This window comes from Meles meles, chromosome 6 (genome assembly GCF_922984935.1).
Source record: "Meles meles chromosome 6, mMelMel3.1 paternal haplotype, whole genome shotgun sequence".
NCBI lineage: Eukaryota > Metazoa > Chordata > Mammalia > Carnivora > Mustelidae > Meles > Meles meles.
The window spans coordinates 7,793,240-7,819,547 of NC_060071.1; the positions used below are offsets into that span (position 1 = coordinate 7,793,240).

General features: G+C 46.4%; 1 protein-coding gene across 2 annotated transcripts in view; it reads left to right on the forward strand.

Annotated features, from left to right (window-relative positions):
• NTRK3 (neurotrophic receptor tyrosine kinase 3) overlaps nucleotides 1-26,308 on the forward strand; it is a 387,271-nt gene that overhangs the window by 332,059 nt on the left and 28,904 nt on the right. The window contains exon 16 of one of the 2 annotated variants that reach the window (XM_046008586.1): nucleotides 16,041-16,115. The exons of the other annotated variant lie outside the window; for it this stretch is intronic. Within the exon in view, the coding sequence (XP_045864542.1) occupies nucleotides 16,041-16,115 (75 nt within the window). The remainder of the gene's footprint in view (nucleotides 1-16,040; nucleotides 16,116-26,308) is intronic. 2 annotated transcript variants of the gene reach the window in all.

The following is a 26,308-nucleotide window of genomic DNA, read 5'->3' on the forward strand; positions in this document are numbered from 1 at the left end:
ATACCTTTTTCTCCCATGGGTTACCCACTTGACACTTCCGAGATTGCTTTTAACCTGGCAGGGGCAACTGTGGATTTGGGGTACCATCATATCTTTCTGAGAACATCGGACAACACTAAGAAAGTAGAGGTCAAATCTGGAATCAAAGAAAGTTCTGAAGGTTCTGAAGAGGGGGAGGTTAGGGTTTATTGGGTGGGAAGGCCATATGCTGAGCTATAGGAAGAAGAGAATCGGAGGGCCCAGTGCTCTGATCCTTCTCACCCAGAGGGCCAGGAGCACGCCTTCCTGCTCATCCTGTATGCTCTGTGCCTAGCACAGTGCCTAGCATTGTAGACGCCTGATAAAAATATGAATGAATGGACGAAGTCAGAATGGGAGTTCGGATTTAGGCAAGATGTAGATTAGGCCAGACCAAGAGGAGCCTGGACAAGCAGAGGCCCACCTAAGTGAGGCAAGTCTTTGCAGCTGTTGTGGGGAATCCATTATCTAAGCAAGTAGAATCAGTATCTGGGGACAATGTCTAGAGGAGACAGGTGAGTGGTGGTCAGAGTCAAGGATGACTCGAAGCCACTGTTGAGTCTTGGTAGGGTTTAGAGCCATACCATACCATTTTTGGTATGCCGAAATCCAGGCAGACACACATCTGGGGGACAGAAGGCAGGTCTGGCAGCTGGAGATGCCAGATCAGGGTATCTAGAAACCCCTGGGGAGGATGACAACAGTAACCCCTTAGGATGTGGAAACAATTTACAATAAACTGATTTGACTGGTAGAATATTTGATTTTATGGATGTCATGGTGACTTCATGGCTGTGATGACAATTGTCGTCTCTTTGACCCGTGCTATCTGGGTTTGCTTCTCAGCTTCTCTCATCCCTGGCTATGTGACCTTGGGCAAGTAATTTATCCTTTCAGCGCCCCCAACTGTAAAATGGGACTACTAGTCACTATCATATGCATTTACTATGAGGATTAAGAGTTAATAAATAATCAAGCCCTTAAGATGATTAATGTTAAATAAATATTCATTACTCTTCACTGTAATTGGAGCTAAAATACAGATGTCTTCCCAATTCCAAAATGGGATTTCTGAATAAGGTTTACTTAAGTGCATTAGGTAAGGCAGGCCAACTGCTATAACAAGTCGATGCAAAACTGTATGTAATGGTTCCAACACAAATAGAAGCCTATTTCTAGGTCATAGAACAGTATGAGCAGGTGAACTTGTTAGAGAAATAGCCCCTCCTCCATGTAGTCATTCTGGCTGATGGAGCGCTACCCTCTTCTTTGTGTGATGTCCTTGGCCAACCTAGGCCTCTCTCCCCATTCCACCACTGGGAGAGGAAATGGGCATGAAGGAATGCATGTGGTTAATGGACCTGACCTGAAAATGGGTCCTGTCACTTCTCATAGCAAGAACCCAAACACATGCACGGTCTCAGCATTTGTAAAGGAGCCTGAGAAGTGGAGTGTAGCTGTGGCCTCAGGTAGAAGAGAAGAACAAGGGTTGTAGTGAGCAGCTGGTAACCTCTGTCCCATTATGGGTGAGGGAAAACTTTCTCTTCCAACATTTCACAGCATAGCATCCCATGTCTGATGATTTATCAGGAAAGTCAGGACAAGATATCCTTACTTTCTACTGTTATTTCCGTCTCCACCAGATGGAGATGATAATCCTGAGATGCCCCTTTTATCCTCTGCTTGCAAAGTCCAGGTGTCACATGACATGTGTAAGCAATGGGGGAGCTCGGCCCTGCCTGCCATCTTGGTGCCTTTGTACATCTCCCTGGGAAGCAAAAAAAAAGGCACACCGACAAGAAAACAGATTCAGTTGATTGGGTGGGGAAAGAGGGAATGTTCTAAAATCAAAAGGTGTCCAAGTTAATAGAAAAGAAAATACATTCTCAAAGTTTTGTTGAATAATTAATTAGTTTCTTGGTCTCAAGTGGAGAGGCCCTTAGATGGAAACCAAGTAGCTGGCAGTGTATTGAGGAGAACCAGAGCTGTAAAATAACTCATAACTTTCTTTTACCTTGAAAAGCTAGTGATGGTGATTTAAGTTAACTGACTTTGAGGATTACATGAAGCCACCAATACCCCTCACTGTTTGTTGGGGTTTGGGGAGGCTCTAGCAGTAACCAGCTCCCTTCTTCCGTGCCCAGATTCGGAGTCCTATGCCCTTGGAGACAGAGAACCCAGACAGCTGGAGATAATAATGCGTACTTGTATCATGCTAGAACAGTTGCCGTTGGTGGCCTTGCTGGGCAACAACAATGAGCTCCCTCATACTGAATTCCCAGGCTAGGCTTTCTGCCCAGTCATGGCAGCCTGGGACTATTGCACACTTTGCCCTACTAGGGCAGAACTCTTTTGGCTCCTTTCTGTTCTCTGTAGATAGGCAGATGCCCATCGGAAGGGGACAGGGTGTGGCCTGCATGCTGGCCCCCACCAATCAGAAAAGTTGTCCTTCCCAAGGGGTGGGATTCAGGCTGGAGAGCTCTTGGATTGTTACTCCGGTAGGTGTTCCTCCAGCTGGCAATCTGAAGCAGCATTAAAAGAATGGGTCTCTCACAACTCTGTTCATCCCCCACCTGGGCAAGTAGCTGTCGGTCTTAAATTCCTTCCTCCAATGCTAAGAGTAGGGAGACCTGACCCCGTGCTTAACTGCCTGGGAGAGGATTGGTCCTTGAGGGATGCTGACCCAGTTTGGAGAGGGCTTAGCCAGACTTGTCCCTCGGGTTTCAACCGTTAGGTTTTCCTTAGTAGACCCAGGCACCATGGCAGGAAAAGTGATTCTCACTATCAGAAGATGAGGGTCTCCAGCAGGCTGTCCACTGGCCATAGCCCAGTTACTGGGCCTGACGGGTCCCTTGCTGTTTGTTGGATATCCTAATAATTTGTTACCTGTATGCCTCTTTATCTGGAGGAGAACAATGGGGGGAGGCTTATATTCCATTCCTAAAGGATGGGATGGTCCCATCCCTTATTTTATATAAATATGTTTTCATTTGGAGTAATTTTAGATTTCCAGAAAAGTTGCAGAGATGGTAAAGAGAGTTTCCATGTGCACCTCATCCTACTGTTGCCCATGGTGACTTTGTCAAAGCTAAAAAAAAAAAAAAAAAAAATTTACATCAGTACAAATTATTTTTTTTTAAAGATTTTTTAAATTTATTTGACAGACAGAGACCACAAGTAGGCAGAGAGTCAGGTAGAGAAAGAGGAGAAAGCAGGCTCCCTGCTGAGCAGAGAGCCCGATGCGGGACTCGATCCCAGGACCCTGGGATCATGACCTGATGATCCGAGGGCAGAGGCTTTAACCCACTGAGCTACCCAGGCGCCCCAACATCAGTACAAATTATTAACTAAACCAGATTTTGTTTGGATTTTATCAATTTTCCCCCTAATACTCTTTTTAATATCCCAGCCACATTGTTCCCACAATAGGACTTTTGGTGTTGGGGGGGGTGGTTAGTGGGGAGGGATCCATTGCCTTATTATAGTCTCTCCTTTCCTCCTCTTTGCCCCAGGGCTACCCTTCATTCACCTTTCAGAGGCCCCAGAGCTCCAGACTTCCCTGTGTTCTGGAAGAGGGGTAGGTGGGTTATAAGGAACCCTATTTGGTGAGCACTTGTAACTTCAGAGTCTTAAAGGAATCCTTCGAAGCTGTGCAGTCATTGGGCACTGTCTTTAGAGAGTAAGTAGAAAGAGCTAGAGCTTAGCTTAGGAGGCTAAGGGAAGGCTTGGGACTCCTCAGGTTCCCAGTCCCTAAACTGTGTGTGTGTTCTTTCCTTACGCCTTGGGAGAGGGTGCCCCGTGCTGGCGGAGAGACATGGCCACAGGTAGACATCTGGGCATGCTCAGAGCTTTAGTTGCCAGAATGGCTGCTCTAGGACTTGGTGCCACAGCACACACATCCGGAGTGAATTCTGAAAAATAACTTAAATGCTAAGACCCATTAAGCTGCACAAAGCTGCAGAGGGAATGAACACGGAGGAAGGTGTGGAGGATAGATTTATGCTAATTATAGGTATTACAACCTTGTTTCCTTGATTGAAGCCAATGGATTTGCACACTAATTATCCAAACAATAGCAGACATTTTGGAATCCCAAGTATGTTGAGGAACAGGACTGCTGTGTAGGATATCTTGGTCTCGAGGCCAACTCTGTGCCCAGTTAAAGGCTCCACTTCCATCTATAAAATCTGAGGCTTGGATCCTGGTTTTATGGTCTCTCTTAGATTTTACCTTCTAAGGGACTAAGTTCTAGGGGTAATGAGAACTGAACCAGAGGCTTGGTTTCTTTAGAATAGAAGGGAGACAGGGCTGAAGGTACAAGAATAAAGCCAGCGTCCTCTCAAGCAATCTCTGTTATTTCTTTGCTCCTGCCCAGAGTTCAATATCCCAGCCCCCTTTCCCCCTCCCGATGAAACTAGAGAACAACCTCCAGTTTTGAAATAGTCTCTCCCCACAATGTCTGGATCTACTTTAGTGATGAAATTTGCTTTCTTCCCCCTTCTTCCTCTTTGGGATACTTAGGGCAACTGGACAAAACTCAGCCTTGCGGGCATAAGAATTACTGGATGGACTTTCTTGATGTTTTCTCAGTGATGGAAATTATCTGGGTTCTTCTGTCCATCTCAGTACTTCCAGACCTCTAAACTTCCTTGACTGTATTATACTTTATCCCGACATTCTGGTGGTGCTGTGGCTATCTGCACTATAGTCTGCAACTATAGCAAATTGCAAAGTTGAGATGTTGAAGTTGAGGTGGGGTCTGGTGTTCTGAGCCATGGAACACTCCAGCAATCTGGCGTACAGATGACTTGGAAAGGACACGATGATCAGGAAGTTGAGGTGTAAACAATGAGGTAGAAAACTTATTTTGGGCATCTCCGCATAGGGGCTTAGGAATGCTAGTCTTAGAGGACACTGTCCCATCTTTGTTCATGGGGTCTTGGCAACCTGTGACTCACGTGGTGGCTAGAATGCAGGGCCAGAGGCGGGAAGCCTATGTTTAGTCTCTGCCATGATCTCTGATGGGAAATAAATGGACCTGAGTTTACCGTATGTAACGTAGGCACTTCCTGTCTTTCTCTGTCATTACCTTGAGGCGTCTCATCTCTTCGCAGGTGCTAGCCACACCAATGGCATTGTTTTCTCTCACTTTGTGGAAACTTGGTGGGGAGTTTGATGGATATTCTGCAGTTTCGTCTTCAGAACCATTGACAGTTTCGCTGATCTTTTACTGAATGGGGCTTGCAGGGCTGGATTCTGGTTCAGCCATTCACTTACTTTGGTGATATTGACTTTATTGACTTTAGATCAGTATTCTTGACTCTCAACATAGAAGGTTGGATTAGATGCATAGTTTTCCAACACTTTTTTTTTTTAAATAGCAGTAAAACCTTTTCTGCAGATGGCCCTTACAAGATAGATAGACAGATGATAGGTGGATGGATGATAGACAGATAGATAGATAAACACTCATGGCCTCAGTTGAAGTGAAAGAACAATGGGGCCATGGCCTTCTGCTCCCTCTGGCCTGCTGCCAGTCATGGGGCTATTGCAGCCCTTTGTGGAAGGACTTCCATGTCCTGCAGGGCTGAGCACTGGGGCCCCTTCGGTAGGCTCCCCCATCAAGATTTAGGATAGATCTTACCTGTTCCAGCCACATGTAGTAATGACATGAAGAAGAAGAATGGTAGCAGGAGGGCATTAATGAATGAATATCTGTATTTGAACAAATAACTTCTTCTCTGTGGCTCATCAGTTGACCACATAAGCCCTACACGCAAACCCACTGAAGGAGAAATGCTCGTGTTGTACATGCTGATTGTGGGACTCTGCGTTTGCGCACCAGCCTCTTAATGTTCTGCCTGGAAGGAAGAAGGTCTTCTGAGACCTTCTGAGACCTTGCAGCAAAGTAAGCTGCCAGGGATTATTAGCCTCCATTTTATGCATGAGCCTCAGAAAGGCTTGGAGACGGGTTGAAGACCCTAAGACTTCTCCACAGCAAAGTCAGTATGAGAGCCTCACGCCTGAGGATGAGGAATCCACTTTGAACATCTGCTGGACTTTGTCCATGCTGTTTATCTCCCCTTGTGCCGCGTCCCCTCGCCATTGAGAAGGTCCGTGTGGGCGACAGAATCCAATTCAGTTTCCTGACTGTGCGTGAGGGTGAAGAGAAGGCAATCTGCGTTTCCAAGGAAATTAAAATTTCATAGGGAATATAAAGCAGGATGAAAATGTGCAACTCCCCCACAGACTAATTCTGTACGATTGTACAGAAGGGTTACCAGTTTCAAAAGACCATTTAATCAGAGGGATGACTTGGATTTTACGGGGTGGGTGGGGAGTCAGTGGGCTGAATTTGAAGAAGGCGTTCCTGTCCGAAGGGTGAGCATGAGCCAAAGCATTGGAGACAGGCAAACCAGCAGGGGGATCTGGAACGGTGTGTCATTCAACAGGCCAACGCTGCAGGTGCATGAAATGTTCACAGAAGGAAATGTCTGCAAAGGGAGGACGGGGCCACTCTGGCTGGTCTAGAGAGGCCAAGGGCAGTCATGGAACATGCGTCATCTATTTGAGTGTAAGTGAGGCTGGGTGTGAGGATGAGTGGTCAGGCAGTGGCAGATAGTGTAGACTGCAGGAAACCAGGAGCCCTAAGGCACGAGGTGGCGAGGTCTTATGTCCCGAGGTAGCAGCCAAGTATGTCCTCAGTGGGGCCTGGGAAGGTCAACTGAAGGCCGGACCTGGGGCGCTCAAAGGCTCTTGCTGTTTGTGATCACAACCTCAAAAAAGAGTTAACAATAATATCATGGGTCAGGTTGGATTTTTTACAGATGCATCTTTTAGGCCACGTAGCCCAGCGTGCATCCCTCGAGTGTTGTTAGCAACACATGAACAAATGCGAAATCACTCCATTTTAAGGAAACACTGAGCTTGGAAGGAGCCTTAAATGTCATCTGTTTCACCCCTCTGGCCCCAGGCAGAACAGCATCAAAACCACCCCAGGCAGCTGGTTCGCTCACTCTATTCTGGTGCATCTCCTGGGATTCCACGGGTCCCCCTTACTCCTTCCAGATGTGGTGAAGGGAAGCCATCACCAGTGAGAGATTAATCTTTTCTCTTTCTGATGTGTAATACCCTTTAGAAGTGGGACGTTCTCATTTATGTCTAGCCAGAATTCTACCTGCTGCAAGGTAAGTCTCTCATCCTCTATGCTTAGTGGAGAGAAACACGGTTTATACTACAGAACAGACATTATAAGCCCCAGAAAATGTTGAGCAGCCCCCTGAAACCAACATGACCTTTTCATCGATCGCTGGGTGTGTTTTATTCATTGGGTGTGTCTTGATTGGCGAGGAATCTGTCGAATATGCCCTGCCCCAAAAATAACATCCTTTTCTTGAGGGCAGCACCTGGTGTTCTCTCCTAAACTTGGTTTCATCTCCTTGTAATTCTGAAATCTGGTGCGAGGTGTGGGACGGGTGCTGCCAGAGTCGGGCTTCACCTCCACCGGGACAGGTATGGGAACATAACACTGGGAGGTGCTTCATCAGAAAATTCTGAGCCCTTGAGGCCTGTTTACACTGAAGCTCCTCCTGGAGACAGGAGAGGCCCAGGCGGTGCCAGGAGGGCTGGTGAGCCAAGGTGTGGCTTCCTTCCCCTCCTTTCATCTTCTGTGGGGGAGGGGCTAGCCACGCCTTTATCACCTGACCCTGGCCTGTGTTTTAACAGACCCTTTTTGGGTTCCCCAAGTGTAAAAAGGCCTCCCCCCCCCTTTTTCTTCTGAGGCAAACTGAATACATAACATATAAAGATACATAAATTTCCATACAAATATCTTCTTTACCAGCTGTAATTAAGATATTTGCATGTAAAGAGAACAGTGTGTTCCCTTGACTTCCTCCTGGTAGGGAATTGTATTTTTCTCCTAATCCTCAAAACCCAAGACTTTGTGATCTGTTTAGTGTCTAACCAGGAGGAGGAGGAGGAAGAGGAGGAAGAAAAGGAGGAAGAAGAAGAGGCAGAAGACTGCATCAGTATAGCGTCTGAAATTTAGAATTTTAAACACAGTCTTGACTAGTGGTTGTTTTTGTCTTCCGGCCTAGCTCATCCCACAGGACAAAGTTGAAGTGGGGGTGGGGGAGAACCCAAGAGAAAGTGGGCTTTAGCATCTGCTAAATCTCAAGTCGAGTACATAGATATGCCTTCGAATCCTGAGCTTCTGCTTATGAAGCTATGTGACCTTAGGAAATTTTCTTAAATTCTCAAAGCCTTGGATCCTCATCTGAAACAGAGAGGAAGAGAGAACACTTTCTTCTTTTAGGCAGATTAAATAAGATTATGTATGCAAATTGCCTGGTTCCTATGAGGCACTCAATAGATGGTAATTATTACTCTATGTAAGTGAATAAGGTAGAAATTATATATAAGAAATTTTGAATAATTTTGAATTACAAGCCAAGGTATTTCCCAGGACGGTCTTTGGTGCTGGATACTAAAATTGGAGGGGAGGAGAGCCTGGTTGTTGTGCCCGAGTTTTCGCGTCTGAGAGACCACCAAGGAGCCAAGCACCGATGCGATCGCACGAGGGTTTACTTGACAAGCTTAAGCTTGGGCCCAAGTATACCCGGCACAGCGGAGTAGGGACTTGAACCCCGAACCAGATTACAGTCAGAGTTTTTAAAGGCAGAGTCGGGGTGGACTCGGCGGTGGGTGAGGACAAAGGGGGTTTTAGATGATGTAAGTCTCTAAGGAATTTTGGAAGCAGGTCTCCAGGACCTTGAGGGGCTAGCTGTTGTCTGGGGAAAAGGTTATTCATTACCAATAATAAAAATCTTCTCCTGAGACCCTTTAGATGTGTATCAGTGGGCCATATGCTTGGGAATGATGCTGACACTATCTTGGAGGTTTAGAGATAAAGTTTCACATTTCTCCTATCAAGTGTCCTTGTTAGCGAGATTTAGGTTAGGAGAAATTTAACTTTATTTAGGGCTTGAGGAACTGAGTTATTTGCCTCTGGAAATTGTGCTATTGTTAAGATAGCTTCTTTGTTGTAAATCTCTAGGACATTGGTAAACCAAGGGAGACTCCTGCCTTGCAGGATTGTGATCTCTGCAAGTTAACTATTTGCTTTTCCCCCAGGGCAGCCAGGGGTGGCCGAGGAATGTCACACATACTACTGAGGGGAGGGGAGCGGAGCCGGTGGAGAGGGGGTGCAAGGCGCCAGCTTTTGCTTTGCCAAGATGGCTGTACTTATGCTAAAGCTAAACCTGAGGTGGGATGGCCTGAATTTTCTCGGCCTCCACATGGTGAGGAGTCTAGGAAACAAGAAACAAAACCACTTACTCCACTGGGACTGGCTTAGACATTTGGGTTTGTCTGTTAGAAGCCCAGGAGGAAAGAGGAAGCATATAGTTGGTCAAGAGAAGAGCTTCCCATTGTAGAATTGGGTAGCTCGAATTAGGAGCTAACTTTTGATAGCTGTAGACCATGAATTCTATGGTTGACAAAGATCTTCAGAATTAGAGCCCATTCTCCAGGTCTCCTAAGTGTATGCCCTCCCTTGTTGCCCCAAGGGAAGATTTTGTGGTCGTGTGCACCATGTGCACTAGTGCCTTGGGGATGCAGACAATTATCTACAGAGAGATGTAGATGAGCTATGGAGAGAGATATTAGATAGAGATATATAGGCAACATACAAAGATCTACATAAGGCTGGTTTAAGTCTTGTCCTGCTTCCTTCTCTTAATTGTCATGAGCAACAGGACGGTGGCTGCTTGCTCTTGTGCATAACATGAGATCCCAGATAGACAAGAGCTGTTGAAGTGTTGGCTTAGTTTTATCCCTACTACCATCACCACTGTTACCACCAGGGCCGCCAGTATAGTCTGCTTAGTAAGTGATCATGTACACTCTGGGAAAAAAATAATGAGTCAAGTTCATCAACGTCCCACAGTTGATTGGCAGGGGTGGTCAGTATGCCGTCTCGCTGCCAATCCCCATGACAACCTTGATTACATTTTCCCCATTGAGTCGTGTTCTTTGGCCTCTACAGCCAGGATGGACCTTTGATTCGTGGTCCAGTTTGTTCTGGAAGTTGATCATTTTCTCATCCAGTGGTTGTCAACCCCCAGTTTCGCAATCTTTCTCTTACTTTACTTATTCATGTCCTTGAGTTATTTGGGTCCATGCATGTCCTGTAGTTCTATATACCCTAAATTTCCTTGAAAGTAAAGGAACCTACTCCGTTTTTATGATGCTGTTGAATAAAAGTGCTTAATTAAAAAAATATATATATATAATTCTATGTCAAATGTTGATAATGGGTAAGGAATAATGGCCTAAACATTTAATCCATTTTAAGTGGATGCTTGTAAGTCCCCCCTTGCCGTACACCAATAATCACTGTGTGGGGACGCTGGGTAGATACATCTGGATCTGCTTCCCCACCGAAGGTGCAAACATCTGCTTATCAGTGAAGATGCCTGAGGGGATGTCTCCCATAATTAAAACACCCATGAGACTGCAGTTAGCACCCGCAGGACAATTTATTAATACACACAGGGGGCCAGATTATTCAAAGCATTCACTCCCAGTAAGTTAGTTAGTGTGGGAAGCCTGATCATATTGAAAAGGTTGCTTAAAGAAGAAGTCAGAGCAAGAAAGTCAGATGAGTCAAATTATCAGTAGCATTCAACTAAGAAAGACTGATTCCTTGGCTTCCTAGTAGGTTCAGAAATACTGCAAGTCTTCTGCCCTAATCCACCCCACTCCCCTGACCGAAGCCAGAAAGGGATAAACATTTCCACCATCCAGTTCCATGTCTACTCCCTTTCCAGGTCTCTATGACCAGTCAATACCCCTTCTCAAAGACTTTTTTGCATTTGTGTCAATCAGGGTACTCTTGAGTCATGATGGCTTGGAAGCCACTCGATCTCTTTGACTCTTTGAGATGACCTTGGGCATATATTCTTGTTTTCATCCATTTCATGCTAATATTAAAGAGACCATTGTATATTCTTCATTTCTAAATAGAGAGGAGTCCCTTTACTGTTAGAATCCCCAATGCTTTCCATATTGCTAGATTTCCTTTATACCTAAAGCAGGACTTATTGCTTGCAAATCGAATTGCCTTGATACCAAGTATTACATGCTGCAGGGATGGCTAGTAGACCTCAGGTACCAATTCTGATTGATAGTGGTTGCTCAGCATAGAATGATCAAAGAAGCTGGTGATTGCATCTAGAGTCAATAAAAAAGCATGTTGGATTAATTGGTGATGTCTACCATGGGTATAAGGAAGGGGATTAGTGGTACCTATATGATATTGTCCCACTCCTAGCATATCCTATCCCACTCTGTGCTCTCAATTCAAGGATTCTCCTGGAACCCTCTAGTCATGCTCAAACCTTAGCTTCTCAGAGTTGGAGGGATCTAATGAGGAGGATCTAATAAGGTGTAGGTGTGAGTTTATTGAATGTGTCTATCTGTGTTGAAGGATCGTGTACAGAGAGAGGACTTTGCCAGGTGGGACTGAATTGGGTTTACATACCCAAGTTCACATAGATGAGACTGAAATCCCAATTTCCCAGTTTATCTTCTACTTGCATTTTCTCACTCTTCCTCTAAGTGTTTTTGTTGGTGGTGGTGGGTTTTGTTTTTGTTTTTTAAGACCTTATGCTGTTCTTGGTAGATCTGTTTCCACTCTGCCAAGATTTCCTTGTGGTCTAGATATAGCTTTTCCTCCCAGTTCTGTGCCACCTGCAACTTTTAGCAATGTACCAGCAATTCCTTTAAGCATATTTTTAATTTTGGGAAACGTTGAATAGCTCAAGGGGTTGGCTGCTGGAGTCTTGCTATCAAGCAGTGTTGATCCAGTTATCAGCGTTCTTGGAATATGGTCCCTCTATGGACTCTTCTTCACACACACTAACCTCTTTATTCATAAGTATTTTGTGAGAGTCCTTGTTAAATTCCTGGGTAAAATTTGGGTAACCAATCTATGCTGGCAAATTTGTGAAATTCCTGGCTAGAAATAAACTTGGAGATCATCTTGTCAAACCCACGTATTTGACACATGAGGACATTGAACCCCAGAGAGAGAGAGAGAGAGAGAGAGAGCAGGTGTCTCTTAAGTTCATGCATCTGTTTAGTGATAGAGTCGAGGCAAGAATATTGGTGTCCCATCTTAGATCCAAGGCATCTCTCTGATCATCATCAAAGTACTTGGAGGTCAGTTGGGCCAGGATTATTATTCCTATTTACAGGCTAGTGAACTGAGGCTCAGAGAGATTAATTAGTTTTCTTCAGATTACACAAAAATTACAGCAGAGCAGTATTGGGTTCAGTGCTCTGATTCATAGATGAGGTTTTTGAAGGAACACGAGGTCATTTTGAATAGAAGTTATAAATAGTGTACCAGTACAGTATGGTCTCTATGAGGTTAGGTAGACTTTAGAGTTAGAAATGTGAACCTGTAGTAGGCTAGTTCCACGATTTTTTTCTAGTTGGGGTTGTGACAAAGATATTTATGGAAGAGGAGGCAAACACTGGAGGTTATTTAAAAGGCAAGGAGAACTTAATTCAAGGAGTTTGGGGGTCTCTAGGGTGGTAGTAAAACCAGCACCAGGAAGGTGATTTGGGCCAAGAGTGGTCCCCAAAACATAACACAGATTGAATGAAACTGTAGAGTAGGGAAGAGATGCTGGGAGCAGGGAAGATGGTCATCAGAGATGAGGATGCTGAGTGCTGTCCTAATACCTCTAAATATGTTGCAGGAAGTGATTTTTTTTTTTTTACACTTTTATTGTGCAAATGTTTTCTCAAGAGCATCCGTCAACACCTGCTTGTTCATAGTAGCTCGGGATATCTGAAATGGAAAGTTCCAGGCCTTATTTGTCCAATCCCATCACTCTGTGTCTGATATATGGGGGCTATCTGTAAATGTCTGCTAAGTGAAATGCACAAGGAGGCAGGTACACCTCTTGGTGAATGACTGAACTGGGATGAAACTCCAGGGCACCGCAGTTTGGGACAATCAGAAATCACAAAACCAGCTTTCATCCCATTTGGAGATGCTCCGGGGAATTGTCCTCCACCATTCTGGTCTGGTAAATGGGCTTTGCAGTGTGTTCCCTGAGCCACAGATGTGGCAGGGCTGAAAAACTCTAGGGTGGTGAAGCTCAGTGCCCCAGGCCCTTACCTGTATTATATGAAAATGCAACAAACCACCCAGTAAGATAGTGGGTTCTTCATCCTCGGGGATTTTCCGGGAAATCCCAATGACCACGTTTGAGAGATGTTATGGAGACACATGCGTTGATCATGAGGTTACAATAGATGACCTCAAAGTTTTGCTTTTTTCCCAATTCCGAGATCTTGAGTCCCCTCGGTAATAGAAGGTGCTTAGGTAGGACAAAGCAGGAAAGTCATTTAAAAAGCCATTATTATGCATGTGCAAGAAACTGTGTCAAGTATATATTTCTGTGATGCTATGAAATATTTCACCCTTCATATCTACAAATTCACACGTGTGCTTTCTTTCTCACTTCCCTTATACCTCACCATCTGTCACCTGCCCTCTGTGTCCTGCTCTGAAACCTTGAAGCTACTCTCCTTTCTTACTGCTTGAAAACCCATCTCTTCTACATGAAAGAAAAAAATTCTTCATTTGACCTTTCTGCCCCTTCCAAATCTCTTCAATTACTAAAATAGGTCATTTTATCTTCTGTCTTAATTTTTGGGCTTCTGATCTCACCACTTCATTGACTCTAGATTTTGGGGGTCACTAATTATCTCATCTTGGCAAAATTCAAATGCCTTTCCTCTAAGAACTCTAATCCTTTTCTGAACTATCTGTTGAATGACATTATTAATAGCTGCCTCATTCTTTCCCCACCCTCTGCTCCCTTGCTGCTTAGCATTCTTGTTCAGTGCCCTCATGACTCCTGGCTTCACAATGGACTCCCCATTCCAGCCATGCTGTACCTCGTCCGTTGGTTTCTCTTCTTTCTCTCCTTCCTTGTTCTGGTCCTGCTATTTTGGACATCTACTTTGGGAAACCTCAGATTTACATTTTTAGCCTCCACCTCTTCTCTCTTTGATTGCTTAAGCTTTTAGCCTCCCCCTGGAGAATTCGCTGGTGATTGAAACTTGCCTTGTTGGAGGTAAAAGTCACTATGGCCACCTCCTGCTCCTCAAACAAAGAGCCCGTTGGCATCAGTGAAAACCCTCTTGGGGTGTTTCCCAAAGTTGAGTCATTTTGGAACCTGTCTCTTCATCACTTGTACCTGATTCCTTACCTGTTCCTGCTCTGTCTTTACCCCAGGGTCACCTGTCCTTTTTGTGTTGGCAGGAACTGCCCTGGTGCACTCCCTGACCAGACCAATTCTTGGATTGGTGCATGCACCTTCAGACTCAGAGTCATCCTACACATGCTCCTCGAACCTTCCATCATCCCAGCTGCTGCTTTAAGAGATTTGAGTGAATCCTCATTTCCCAAAGTGGTAAATTTCTTACCCTGGCCTCCAGGGCCCTCAGGCACCCTGCCATGTTGTTTCTTGACTGCTCCCACAAGAAACCCCTTCCGTTCCACCGCAGCCAGCCTACCCGCCCCCCCCATTCCTCAGTGACACTCACTCATTTCTAATGTTTCCTGAGACCTTCTGTATACATTCCCTAGGGCTGCTGTAACAAAATACCACAGACTGGGTGGCTTAAACAATAGAAACTTATTTCCTCGCTATTTCTGGAGGCTGGAGGTCTGAGATCAAAGTGTCCACATGGTTGGTATCTTCTCACGCTTCTCTCCTTGACTTGTAGATGCTGTCTTCTCCCCATGTCTTTACATCCTTTACCTTCTGTGAACATCTATGTCCAAATTCTCCATTCTTGTGAGGACACCTGTCACATTGGATTAGGACCCACCTACATGATCTTGTTTTACCTTAATTACATTTCTGACTTTGAGGTATTAGGACTTAAACATAATGAATTCTGGGGGCAACACTGTTCAGCCCATAACATCTTCTCTCGACTTACCGCCTGTTCTTTCATTTCTCTCTTTCTTCTTTCTCTCTATTCTTCACCATCATCAAAACCCAGTGGTCCCATTTCATTTGCTCACTGGATGATCTCCCCAGAATCACCCTATTGGTTTATACACCAAGATGTGTTGCTTCATAAACATGCGTCTTTGTTGGTCCTTCTGATGTTTCTCTGCCTCTGGCTTGACTGAGAGCAGGGGCTAGGTCTCTTGTCTTTTGAACAAGAGGCACTTGAGAAATGCTATTGCTAAGTCACCATATGTCCCTTCTTGAAGACTACCTAATGTATCCACTACTCTGACTTCTCAAGAGGCCTTTCAAGGGGAATGAGTTTTTCCCAAGTGGTAATGGAGAACATACACACTGATTCTGTTGCCAGCAAGGAGGAAGTCTGAGGATCCACCCAGATGACATCCAACTAGCTCACCTCCTTTTCAAACCAGAGAGGTGGGAAAGGGCATCTGGGAAGGAAGCCCTGAAAGTAGTTGGCAAGAACTGAATTCAGTGATTTTTCTGCTGGAGATAGGAACGACCAATATTCCCTCAGAAACTCTGGAGAGGTGCTATGTTGGAATTAAGGGGGTGAAAATTCTGGATGAAACCCACTTCCTTTCAGAGTGGTGGTTGACTGGGAGGCTCATCTTGTTGGAAGTAGAATTGAGTTGGATCTTGGTAGAAAACCAGAAGGAAGACAGCTGAGCACCATGTATTAAGAGTGGTGTGGTGGTGTGCCCGCTGAGCTTGGGTCGCCTCTCTGGGTGGACCCCTGAGTGAGGACCGTGGGGCTGGGTTGATGCTGTCAGCCTTTCCCCCTACTGGTGTGAGAGGCGTTTGGAGGCCATGGCCAGGAGAGACTCACCATTCACTTAAAGATATACCTATGCTCCTTCTCCTCCCTTCTTTCATCCTTCCATGCTTTCTTCCTCTGCCTTCATCCTCTCTTCTCTCTTTCCCTACCCTGCTCTCTCCTCCATTCACTGTCAGGAAGGGCCATGCCAGAAGGGCCCGATCAGCGTGTCATGGCAGCGCCAGAGGCTAGCAGCGCCGGCAGCTTCCACAGTGAGTCTGGATTTTGTTTGTGGGGCCAGGGGGCTGGGCAGGGCAGTCCACACACAGACGGACAGCTTGCAGACTTTGGAGAGGAACTTCCATGGGCCGGGGCTGCTTCCCTCCTCTCCTTCCCTGCCTCCCAGCAGAGGGACATCCTTTCACTTCCATGGAAGTTTCCTGCCAAAGCCATTGATGTGCTTGGGATGTCTCATGGGGAGGAAGCATGGTGGGGGTGGGAAGGGCCATAGTCTGCTAAAATTAGGTGCACATCTGGGAGAAACGCCGGAGTTCAAATGGCTGCCAAGGATTCTGTCCAAGCCTGCGTGTGTGGTGGAGGCTGTAGGCGCTGCATGGATGGTGGTTTGGCTGCTTTCTTGCGTTTCAGGAAGTGTGACCTTGAGTTTTGCATACACGTTGGGTACCTATACTCCCTTTAGGGAGCTGAGAATGCCACATAGGCTCAAGGATCTACAGACCCAGAGGTCTCCCTATTGACCTTAGATGAAGCTTGTCTAAGAAATTTGATGTTTAGGGTAGTTACTACAGAGCTCCATGATGGAGTCATCTCCCTGAGGATCAGGGGGAAAGTTTTTACCATCCCTGTGTTAATTTCTGTGGTAGTTTCAGGCATGGAGACGGACATAACGTGGAATCAGTCAAATCTCCGTCTGTCTTGCCTTAATCATCAGGCTGAACTGGATGGCTTCCTTCCACTTTTTGCCTAGGGGATGTTCCCTTTGTTTGGGGAATGGTCCATTTGGGAAAATAGAACCACACAATTTACCTATCCAGCCTTAAAAATCTTACCCAGTCCAGGAGCCCACATGTCCATCTCGAAATGTTTTCCCACAGGCCAGGTGCTGTTTCCAAATATTGATGGGGTGTGATGTAGTTCATTTCGGAGTGAAAACCTCCAGTCTCTAATACGTGATATTATCCTGAGCCTGTAGTCTTAATGGCAGGTGCATGGGGACACTTTTCCAATTTCATTCATTTCTCCTGTGACACGGCTAGGGAGGTAAATTAGGCATAGCTTCCCAAGTTCTAGCAGGATCACGTTTTTATAGGTATCTCCTCTTGGCACTGTTACGAATAATGGCATTAGAGTTTAGGATTTTTCAACATGGGCAGCTGTGCAGAATTAGAGTTTATCGGAATGAACATGTTTGCCAGCCTTGTGAGAATTTTGAAAGCAGGACCATTATATGAGATTAATCAATCTCTTCTCATGCTTTTAAACATCCTATGTATTTCACTCACCTCAGGGTAAAACTCTTGGTTTGAGGAGTTGACAGGTTTAATTAAAGTATCAAGTTGGTCAAATGTATTAATTAAATTCAACAACTACTTATTATTAATCAACTCTGTATATTTGATTGTCTAAACTTGGACACCCCTGAGACTGAAAAAAGGAAACTATTAATAATTAAATAGATAACACAGACATAAACTGTTGCCTTCCCTGGTAAATTGGGACACCCATGTATTGTGAGCTAGGGGATACAACTGTGATTGAAATAGGCAAAAATCTCTGCCCTTAATAAGGGAAATAGAAAATAAAATAGAATAGATAGTATGTAAGAGAATAGTAGATCCTTAGGAGAAAAATAAAACCTAGAAGGAAAAAAGAAGTGTTTGGTGGTAGTAGTGGTGGTGGTGATGGTTGTGTGTGTGTGTGCGAGTGTGTGTCTGTGTGTGCGTGCACACAAGTGTAGACAGCGAGGTCAAAGCGATTGAGTTGCCTCAAAAATATAATGTATTTTAGTTTATTTAGTTGATTTGATTTAGCCAAGGAGGGCTCCCAGGACTTGGATAAAATTTTTCTGAAACAAGTCAGATTTAGACATTCTGAATGCAAAGCAAGGAACACTCACAAACCTCAGAATGACAGAAATCGAGAAGGGAGAATCAGGTGGCCATGGTGTTGGATGCATACGTTGTCTGCTCAACAGTTAGACTTCACCTCTGACTGACACGATGGAGAGACTTTCAGAAAGTGAGTGAGCCTGTGGGCCTCTCCACTTGGGAGAGCATCTTATAGAAAGCCCCTGTCTCTGACTTGCCCTGGCCATTCAGGACATCTTCAGGGCCTTTCTTCTTCCATCTGGTGTCCTCGGGGTTGGTCGGGGATGGCAGCTTAACTTTGCTGAACACCTACACTTGGAGCAGGTTAAGTTATTGAATCCATACTGTTCCCATGAAGAAGTTATCATAGAGCCATTTTAGGGAGGAGAACACCGACGTTTAAACCCAGCACTGGAAAACCGTGGAGCCAGGATCGAAGTCTAGGTAGCTCTGAGTCTAAAATCCTGCCTGAAGCAGTTAGTGTTGGCATTCACCCAAAGAGACCCCTTAGCAGGAAATGGGAGAAAGAAAGGAGAGGTAGGACTTCCTAGGTTACCCTCAAGGTCCCGCGAATGGGCTTCTTTGCATGGCTGGATCAGGAGCAATAGATATGTTGGGGCAGTTGTCGATGTCTTTGCTGAATGTGCATGAATGTACGGCAACTTCTGCTTGTCCGTGCGTCGTTGTGATCGGGAATGGGGATAGGCATGGAAAATTTGGGGGGCATGAGAGCAAGTCTCCCTGTTGTGGCATCCGTCCCAGGCAGAGGTGGAAGCGGACTTCAGTGTGTCAGTGTTGCTGGGTTTCACGCACGTTGGAAGGAGGGACGGTGCATGGGTCTGTGGGTAGATAATAGGGGTGGGGAGAATGCATGCGGAGGTCTGAGGCTGGATAAAGGTTTTCTGACAGGGGTCTGAGTCAAGAGTTGAGTTTGAAGAGAATCCTAAATTTCCTGCCTGCCTTTGTGAATGGAATCCACAGAATGACCACATCCAGTCTTGGGACTGCTATTAGCAAGAAGCAGGATGTCTCTGGACCATATCTTCTTATGGTTATACTTAACATCCATCTCACCGCGTAACCTTGTATTTATGCGCAATGAACGTTTATATACTTCCCAGAAAAAAAAAAATTAGGTAGCCTCTTATTTTATGCAGAAGCTCCTGGTAAAGCAATATGGCAAACGAGCCATCATTTATATGCACCCAAGAGAGCTGCCATAGCGAAGTGAGGATTTCGAGATGTCAGTAACCCTCTCCGGTTTGCCTTTTATGCTAAAGGAGAGAGCGTTTCCGCTTGCGATGCTGTTATTTTCTTGGACTTCTGTAACATATGTATGCAAAGATTGCAATGACTGTCAAGGCTGTGTCTCTCTCAGCATCACGGTATGTGTCATACAGGTAGAGAGAAGTTATTACTCTGTCATTTACCAAGGGTTTTCTTCATCCTCACAATGTCAGTGTCGCTGAGGCATCTACTCCAGGCATATGAATGTCTCTCACTGTGGTCTTCCAACTACCGGATTATGATGACTCCGTCAAGTCCTGGTTCTTTACTGCTTATGACCTGTTGTCTAGTTTCCCTCCATCATTTTGCTACTCAGGGCTAGGGAGCAAAGCATCCTTCACCTGCCTCCATGGGGAACTCTCCTCTGACTTATCCCGCTGAGTCTTTTGCCTTTCTGACAAAAACAAATGGGCAAGCAAACTACCTTTTCTTCTAAGATGTTAACTCGTCTCAGCATCATTTGGCTTCTCTATTCTACGCCCCGTGCCCTGTGGAGTCCCAGTTGGGAAGAAGGGAAAGGATTGGAAAAGTCTGGTTCTATTTCGAGCTGACAAGGGTATCCCTCCTTTCACTGGTTCCAGAAGGCTCACTCTGCTACTCACACATCCAGGGTCTGTCAGAATTCTAGGAAGGGTTTAGTTGCAGCTGGGAGGACAGTGCCCAGACCTTCGATAGAAGTCTGTGAGAGCACATAGTCACAAGTATGCCCCAGTCCAGACACCTCCTTAGAAACCTGGCTAGGGGACACACCCTTTTGCACCATAAGCCCAGGGGTGTATGTCTCTCCCCAAAAGGGCCCAGTTGTGCTGAGGAACCCGAGAACACTTACGTGTCTCTGCCTGCCCAGGATATACAATGGGTACTTTGGGTGAGGGTTTTAACCCCTCTCTGTGCGTGGTGTGCTTCATCTGCCGCTGAGGGCATGGGGTGGGACAGGGTGCAGCAGAGTGTCTGTGAGCTGGCGAGTGTTCTAACACACTCTAGGACTTTGATAGTTTCACAGCCCTGACGGTGAAGACTGTGATTTTCCACCTTCTGTTGCTTCCCAAGCCTTGAAGTTCAAGATGGTTACGATGGCCTCTTGGCCGGAGAACACAATACCTTGTCCTGTGAGAGATGCTTTTTAATTATGCAGTACCTCATGTCTTTATAGGTTCAGGGACGTCAGCTGGTGTTCCCAGAGCTAGTCCTTTGAGTTCTCAGCTGGAGATTTATCCAGAGATAGGAACTCTGCCCTTTCAATGGTAATTAATCTTCAAACTCGTAGCTCCCTTAACATTTTGCTCTCTGATGATCTGAAAATAGAGGTCTCCTGTCAGAGAAGCTCCTAGAACCGTAGGACAGAAGTTTCCTGGAATGGGGTGGACCCCAGGTCTTCCAGCAAAGGGGCTGAGGGATTCACAGGGACGAGGACAGTGAAGGGAGGGGAATCGTTCCAGATGTGCCATCTGGGATGGTTCATTAGGAAGGTCCCTCTCATCTTTGTGATGGGATTCTGTGCTCCTCGCTCTGGGTTTTATCTTCAAAGTTGGTCAAGTCTGTTTGCTCCTGCAATTCTTCTGGGACAAATGACTCATGAGAAACCCATTTGTCTGGAAGAATTGCGACAGGACCTCCTGTGTGGGGATGCTGGAGGGGATTAGATCACATGAGTTCCGCTATCTCTGTTGCCCGGGTCACCTGGGTCTCTCTTGAGCATTAGCTGGTTCCTCTGATTTTTGTGGCCTCCTCCCATCTTGGCACTTGTGGCTAGCCCTAATGGAAAGTAGATGTCTAATGTAACCTCCAGCATAATGCTCTGGGCCCAAGAAGCTGGTGTGTGGGCGGATGCTGCCATGCAAGGAAAGCTTTCAGTACAAGTGCTGGTCTCTGAGCCCCATGTTTGTAGGCTGCGTCCTTGTAATGCTTTATGGCTGGTGAAGCCCGGGTATGTGGTGCCACCATACAGGGTGGGAAAGGAGAAAAGGTCATTCTGCAGATGAGAGAAGGCATGTTGCAGTGGGCAGTTGGTTTCTATCTGGGCCTCTGGGATCTCTCTCGAGTCTTTCTTCTTAGGTTCATTTCTAGAAATAGACATTTTATTCCTAGGGATAGAAACTAAATTGAGAGTCGAATTTTCCAGCGTTATATCAAGATTCTTTCAGCTGCAAGTGATAGAAACCTAATCCAATCTATCGTAAGCAAAAAGGCAGTGTATTGTGTTCATAATCATAGAATCCAGATTTAAGACTTATTTCTGGTGTGGCCTAATTTTAAGACCGGACTAAATCCCCAGGCTTACCACACATTGCTCTCTCTCCCCCTCCTTCCTCTTGTCGCCGCTCAATCTTCCTACCTTCCCTCCTTCTGTCTGTCTTCCCCTTTTTTTGCCTGAGACAGTGATCTCAGGGAAAGAGACAATAATGGGGAAATAGATTCCCAAACCATCAAGACTGATGAATTTTGGAAATCATGATGATAAAATGCCTCAATGTCTGAGCAGGGGATCTGGGGCCTCGATGTTCAGTGACCAAGACTCGTCTGCCCTGGAGATGCCTTGCCATTGGGAGCCCCACTGACCAGGCACGAAATGATCGGTGTTGTTTGAGGTGGGCCAGGCATTATGCTGGAGAAGCTGCAGAGGAAGGACTAAGGCAGCAAAGCTCACCACGGACTGTATTCTCCAGTCTCTCTATGAGGACCATCAGGTGTTATCTTGCGCCATTTTGATGAGCCCTCTCTGGGCCAGTGTAGGCTCCTGTCTTAGTTCGTGATAGCTGCAGATTTAGTTATTTCTGAATGAAAAGGCCGTCTTCAGCCTTTATGGGTGTTTTCATAGAAATAAAGTCTAAGATTCCTATCACACTTTCCCAGATCTGCCACCTCAACCCATCCATTTATATGCCTTTTAACATCCCCGCGAGTCTTCTTTCGCCTTGGGTGTGCGTAAGAGCTCTGAGTTGTGGTCGAGAAGAGCGTTGGCTTTGGAATCAGCCTCAGGTGGGTATGAGGCTTGGATCTTCTTCCACTCTACAGCCTTTTGAACTCACAGAAGTTGCTTCACGCTTTTCTTCCTTCCTCTGCACAATGCTTTTGATGAGACTTTTCCACAGTCAAGGCACATTGGGAGGACTGAAGGAAGCAATGCGTTTTAATTCATTTAGCACAGATCCTGGCAGAGGTTAGGCACTAAGCAAGTTGTTCTGTCCCTGAGACAAGCCTTCCACCTCTAGCCTCAACCTTGGAATACTGAAAGCATCTCTTTCCACCTGTTATGAGAAATCCAGAGGAGGCCTCAACTGTTGGAATTACCTACCCCAGACTGAGCCTCGCTCCACCTCTGGGGGACCCACCAACCAGGTGACCCTGAGAAGGATTCCTCACCCAGTTTCAATTACCCTAAAAACAAGATGTCCACTTGCTCCAACCCTCCTTCCATGCTTTTAGAGACAGGAATGTGTATAATCAAGTAGGAATGCTTTTGGAAAAACAAAACAAAACAAAACAAAACAAAAAAAAAACCAAAAAAAAAACACCACCCAACTGTGATTACTGGCTTAGCATTTAAGACTTTCTCCTGGGTTCATCCTCAGAGCAGCCTTCCCTCGCCTTTGGACCTTGAAGGGCAAGCCAAGAAGTAGGGCTTGTTTATGTAAATGGAGACAGAGCCGCTCACAGCTGTGAGCCTCAGGTTACGGCTTGGGATACCAGATGCTGTGTGGGGGGACAGCTTCTCCTTGCTGAGACCACCCTTGGCTCACACCCTTTGCTGCAAAGAGGCACTCTGAGGTCCCATTGTAGAGTAGTGGGCTGTGTGAAACTCGTGGGTCTCAGAGCTCTAACCTCATAGCCCCAGGAGGGGCAGCCAGAGGTTATCCAGTGTCTGCCTCCCTGAATCCTTGTACTTTGGAAGCAGATGATACCTAAAGGCCAACGAGCCCAGCCCTTTTCCTCACCCTACCAGTTTTACAGATGAGACTCTGGGGCCCAGGGATGAGCCAGGTGGTATGATGTAAACCTGTCAGGGCCCTGGGGCTTCTGGGTTCTGGCCCATTGCTCTTGTTGGCCTGCCTGCAGCACACACGTACACACACACGCATGCACACACACGCACATGCATACACATGCCACTCTGGAAACTCAGGCTACCAACCCCAGGGAGGGCCTTGAGATGAGCTTTTGTTCCGTGCTCTCAGCATATTGATTCAGACGGGAACATTTGGCTTTGGAAAATCTCAAGCAGTTTTCCAATGCAGGAGAGTCTTTGCAGCCTTCTGCTCTGGCTGCGTAATCATTATAGATGTGAGCAGGAGAGCGGGAGGAAGCAGAGGGCGCCCAAGCTGAGAGTGGCAGCCCTGGAGCGAGAGCTCAGACGACCTGAGTCTTGGTCCAGGGCTCTTTGCACCCTATTCCGTGGGGGCAGATCTCGCTTCCAGCTTCCTCCCTCCTAGAATGCTCTGAGGCATCTCTAGGCACCGTGTAGGTTGTGTGACTGTGTTAATTAATACCCCTTTCCCAGAACTTCTCAGGGGACTGGCTAACTAGGGCTACCTAGGGACCCACGATGCATAAAAAAAGTAGTGGTAGTAACTTCTGTTTATGACTCACTTTGCAGTTCACAGGAGCCTCAGCGGCTATTATCACCCATCTGCAGGCTGCCCCGAGGACGTCATCCCATCATGTTTTCTAAGTCGAATCCCCAGCTTTAACTGAAGGTGGGGGATTCTATCTGCCCTTTCACATTTGTGGTCTGGCCAGAGATATCCAGCAAGTGATCTGTGGCCTCTGCCCTCCTGGGTGCCAAAGGAACATCCTTAAGAATTAGAGGGTCTTATTTCATGACTCAGGGAAGAATCCCTTTTTCCGTTGGGTGTAGCAATGCACTGAATTTTCCAGAAAGTGCTGGGTGTGTGAAAAGGCGCTTGGCGTTTGCTTCTCCCAGCCCTAGGAGGAACTGCTCTAGACGAGTTAGCAGGTGGACAGGAAACTTGGCTTCAGCTCAGAGAAGCCGGATAAGGCAGCCTCTCGTGGAAGGAGTCCTGTCCCATGACGCTCCTCCAGCTTTCCTTTGCCTGGGGATGTAGCCATCGCCTGTAGGTTGTGGTGTGTATTGTTTACTGAAGTAATTAAAATATGCAAAGTGTTCCCTGTCCCCCATTTTACGCTTCTTCCCCAGCTACTTCTGGCATTTTCAGTTGGCAGTTAATAAAACAAAAGGGGGGCCCAGAGGCCTGCGTCTCCCTCCAGCTAGAATGATGAATTTGGAGTGGTTTGGAAGTCGCAGTCTTTACCTCTAGCTACAGCCGTGCCTTCTTGGCGGATCCGTTCAACCTGCTCCGAGCACTGGAACCAGGGGACCGTGAATGCCTCGTGAAGGGCACAGGGCAGGTGGAGGGAGTGAGCAGGAAGGGGGCAAAGGTCTGGTTTGTTGATTATCATAGCGCAAAACCGGAGGAGACGTCTCCTTCCTCAGGGTAAGCGGGCGTGGAAAGAACAGTAACCAAGGGCACTGGAAATTTACTTTCTAATCCAGCCTCAATGTCCACTACCACCAAGTACCCACTTGTACCCGCACACAGATTCAAAACCCGTTCCCTTCTCGAGGCTGCTTCTTGCAAATATTTGTAAGAGAGCCTTGTTTTCACCATCGCAAGTGTTGCTCCCAGTCTGGTTCACAGGTACTATGTGAGTTGCTTTATGTGGGTTGTTTTATTCAATCATTTTCATTTTAGGAGGTGGAGAGCAGTTGATGTTCAACCGATGGGGAAACTGAGGCTCAGAGAGGTTAGCTGATTTCCTGAAGTGACGTGGCTACATGAGTTTGTAGCTGTGTGTTCGTCTGTGTATCTCGATGTTATGGGCCCCCTACTGTAAGATTTGCTTAGGGGCGCGCTGCCTTCCGTACCCGTTAGGGGGACATTTTCTGCACCCACTGGCTTTTCTAATAGGACATCTTGTTTGTGCACTGAACGGAGTGCGCAAGGTGCATTTTGGCGTGGATGTCAGGCCTTGCCTCAGTTTACCTCCCCACCGGCCCAGACACATAGCTACCTGCCTCCTTCCAACCTGTGGCCCAGAGAGATGAAAGATGCACAGACCACGTCATACTCCGGGAATCATCACGATGAGGGATGTGGGGAGGCCGCAGCCTGCAAAACGTCTTTTGGACACAGTTAAGAAGCAGCCCCTCATGGTGACAGGTGTCGGATCAGGGCAGAAGCCCCTGTCATTGTCGGAAATAATGCTCTGTGTTAACACTGTCAAGAGTCATTTCTTTTTCTTTCTTTCTTTCTTTTTTTTAAGATTTTATTTCTTTATTTGAGAGGAAGTGAGAGAGAGTACAAGAGCAGGGGGAGGGAGAGGCAGACTCCCCGAGGAGCAGGGAGCCCGATGTGGATGTGGGGCTTGAACCCAGGACCCTAGATCATGACCTGAGCCGAAGGCAGACATTGAACCCACTGAGCCACCCAGATGCCCCTCAAGAGTCCGTTCATACCCTTGACTATGCTTTATAAACAGTCTTCCATTAATCACCCCTCCCAAAGTCTCTCAGATGTAAATGAAGACAAGGAGAAGCAAATGGCAGTTTTCAGCTGCCTGCTTCTTGGGCAGCTGATGGGGGGCCCCAGGAGGGGATGCGCGTGCAGGTTCTCCCATGATCGCAGCATGCCGTCCCCATCACACACTTTGCAAGCGGCCGGTCCCCTCTGCGGGGCTCTTGGGATCTTGGAATTCAAAAGAAATGTTTTCAATTAAGAAAGCCAAGCAGTCCAGTTCCTCATCCAAAGCTAAGAGGTGGGCCCCTGGCCTGAGCTCACTTAGAAATGGGACCTCACGGGCTAGCAAGAAAGAATATTTTGTCACTTCCTGGGAAAGCTCTTTCTCCGCCATTGGTACAAGTCAGCTCTGGTCACCGCTGGGCTTGGACGGAAGGCTCAGGTTGGGGGGATGATGTCCTAAAACTCGGACTGTGATTAAGGAATCTGACGTTGTTATCTTCAGGCTGATGGGTATTCAATCAATAGGATACACTTTCTGGTTACCGATGTCACTGAGAAGATGGCTGCAGGAGACAATTTACAGCTCGGTCT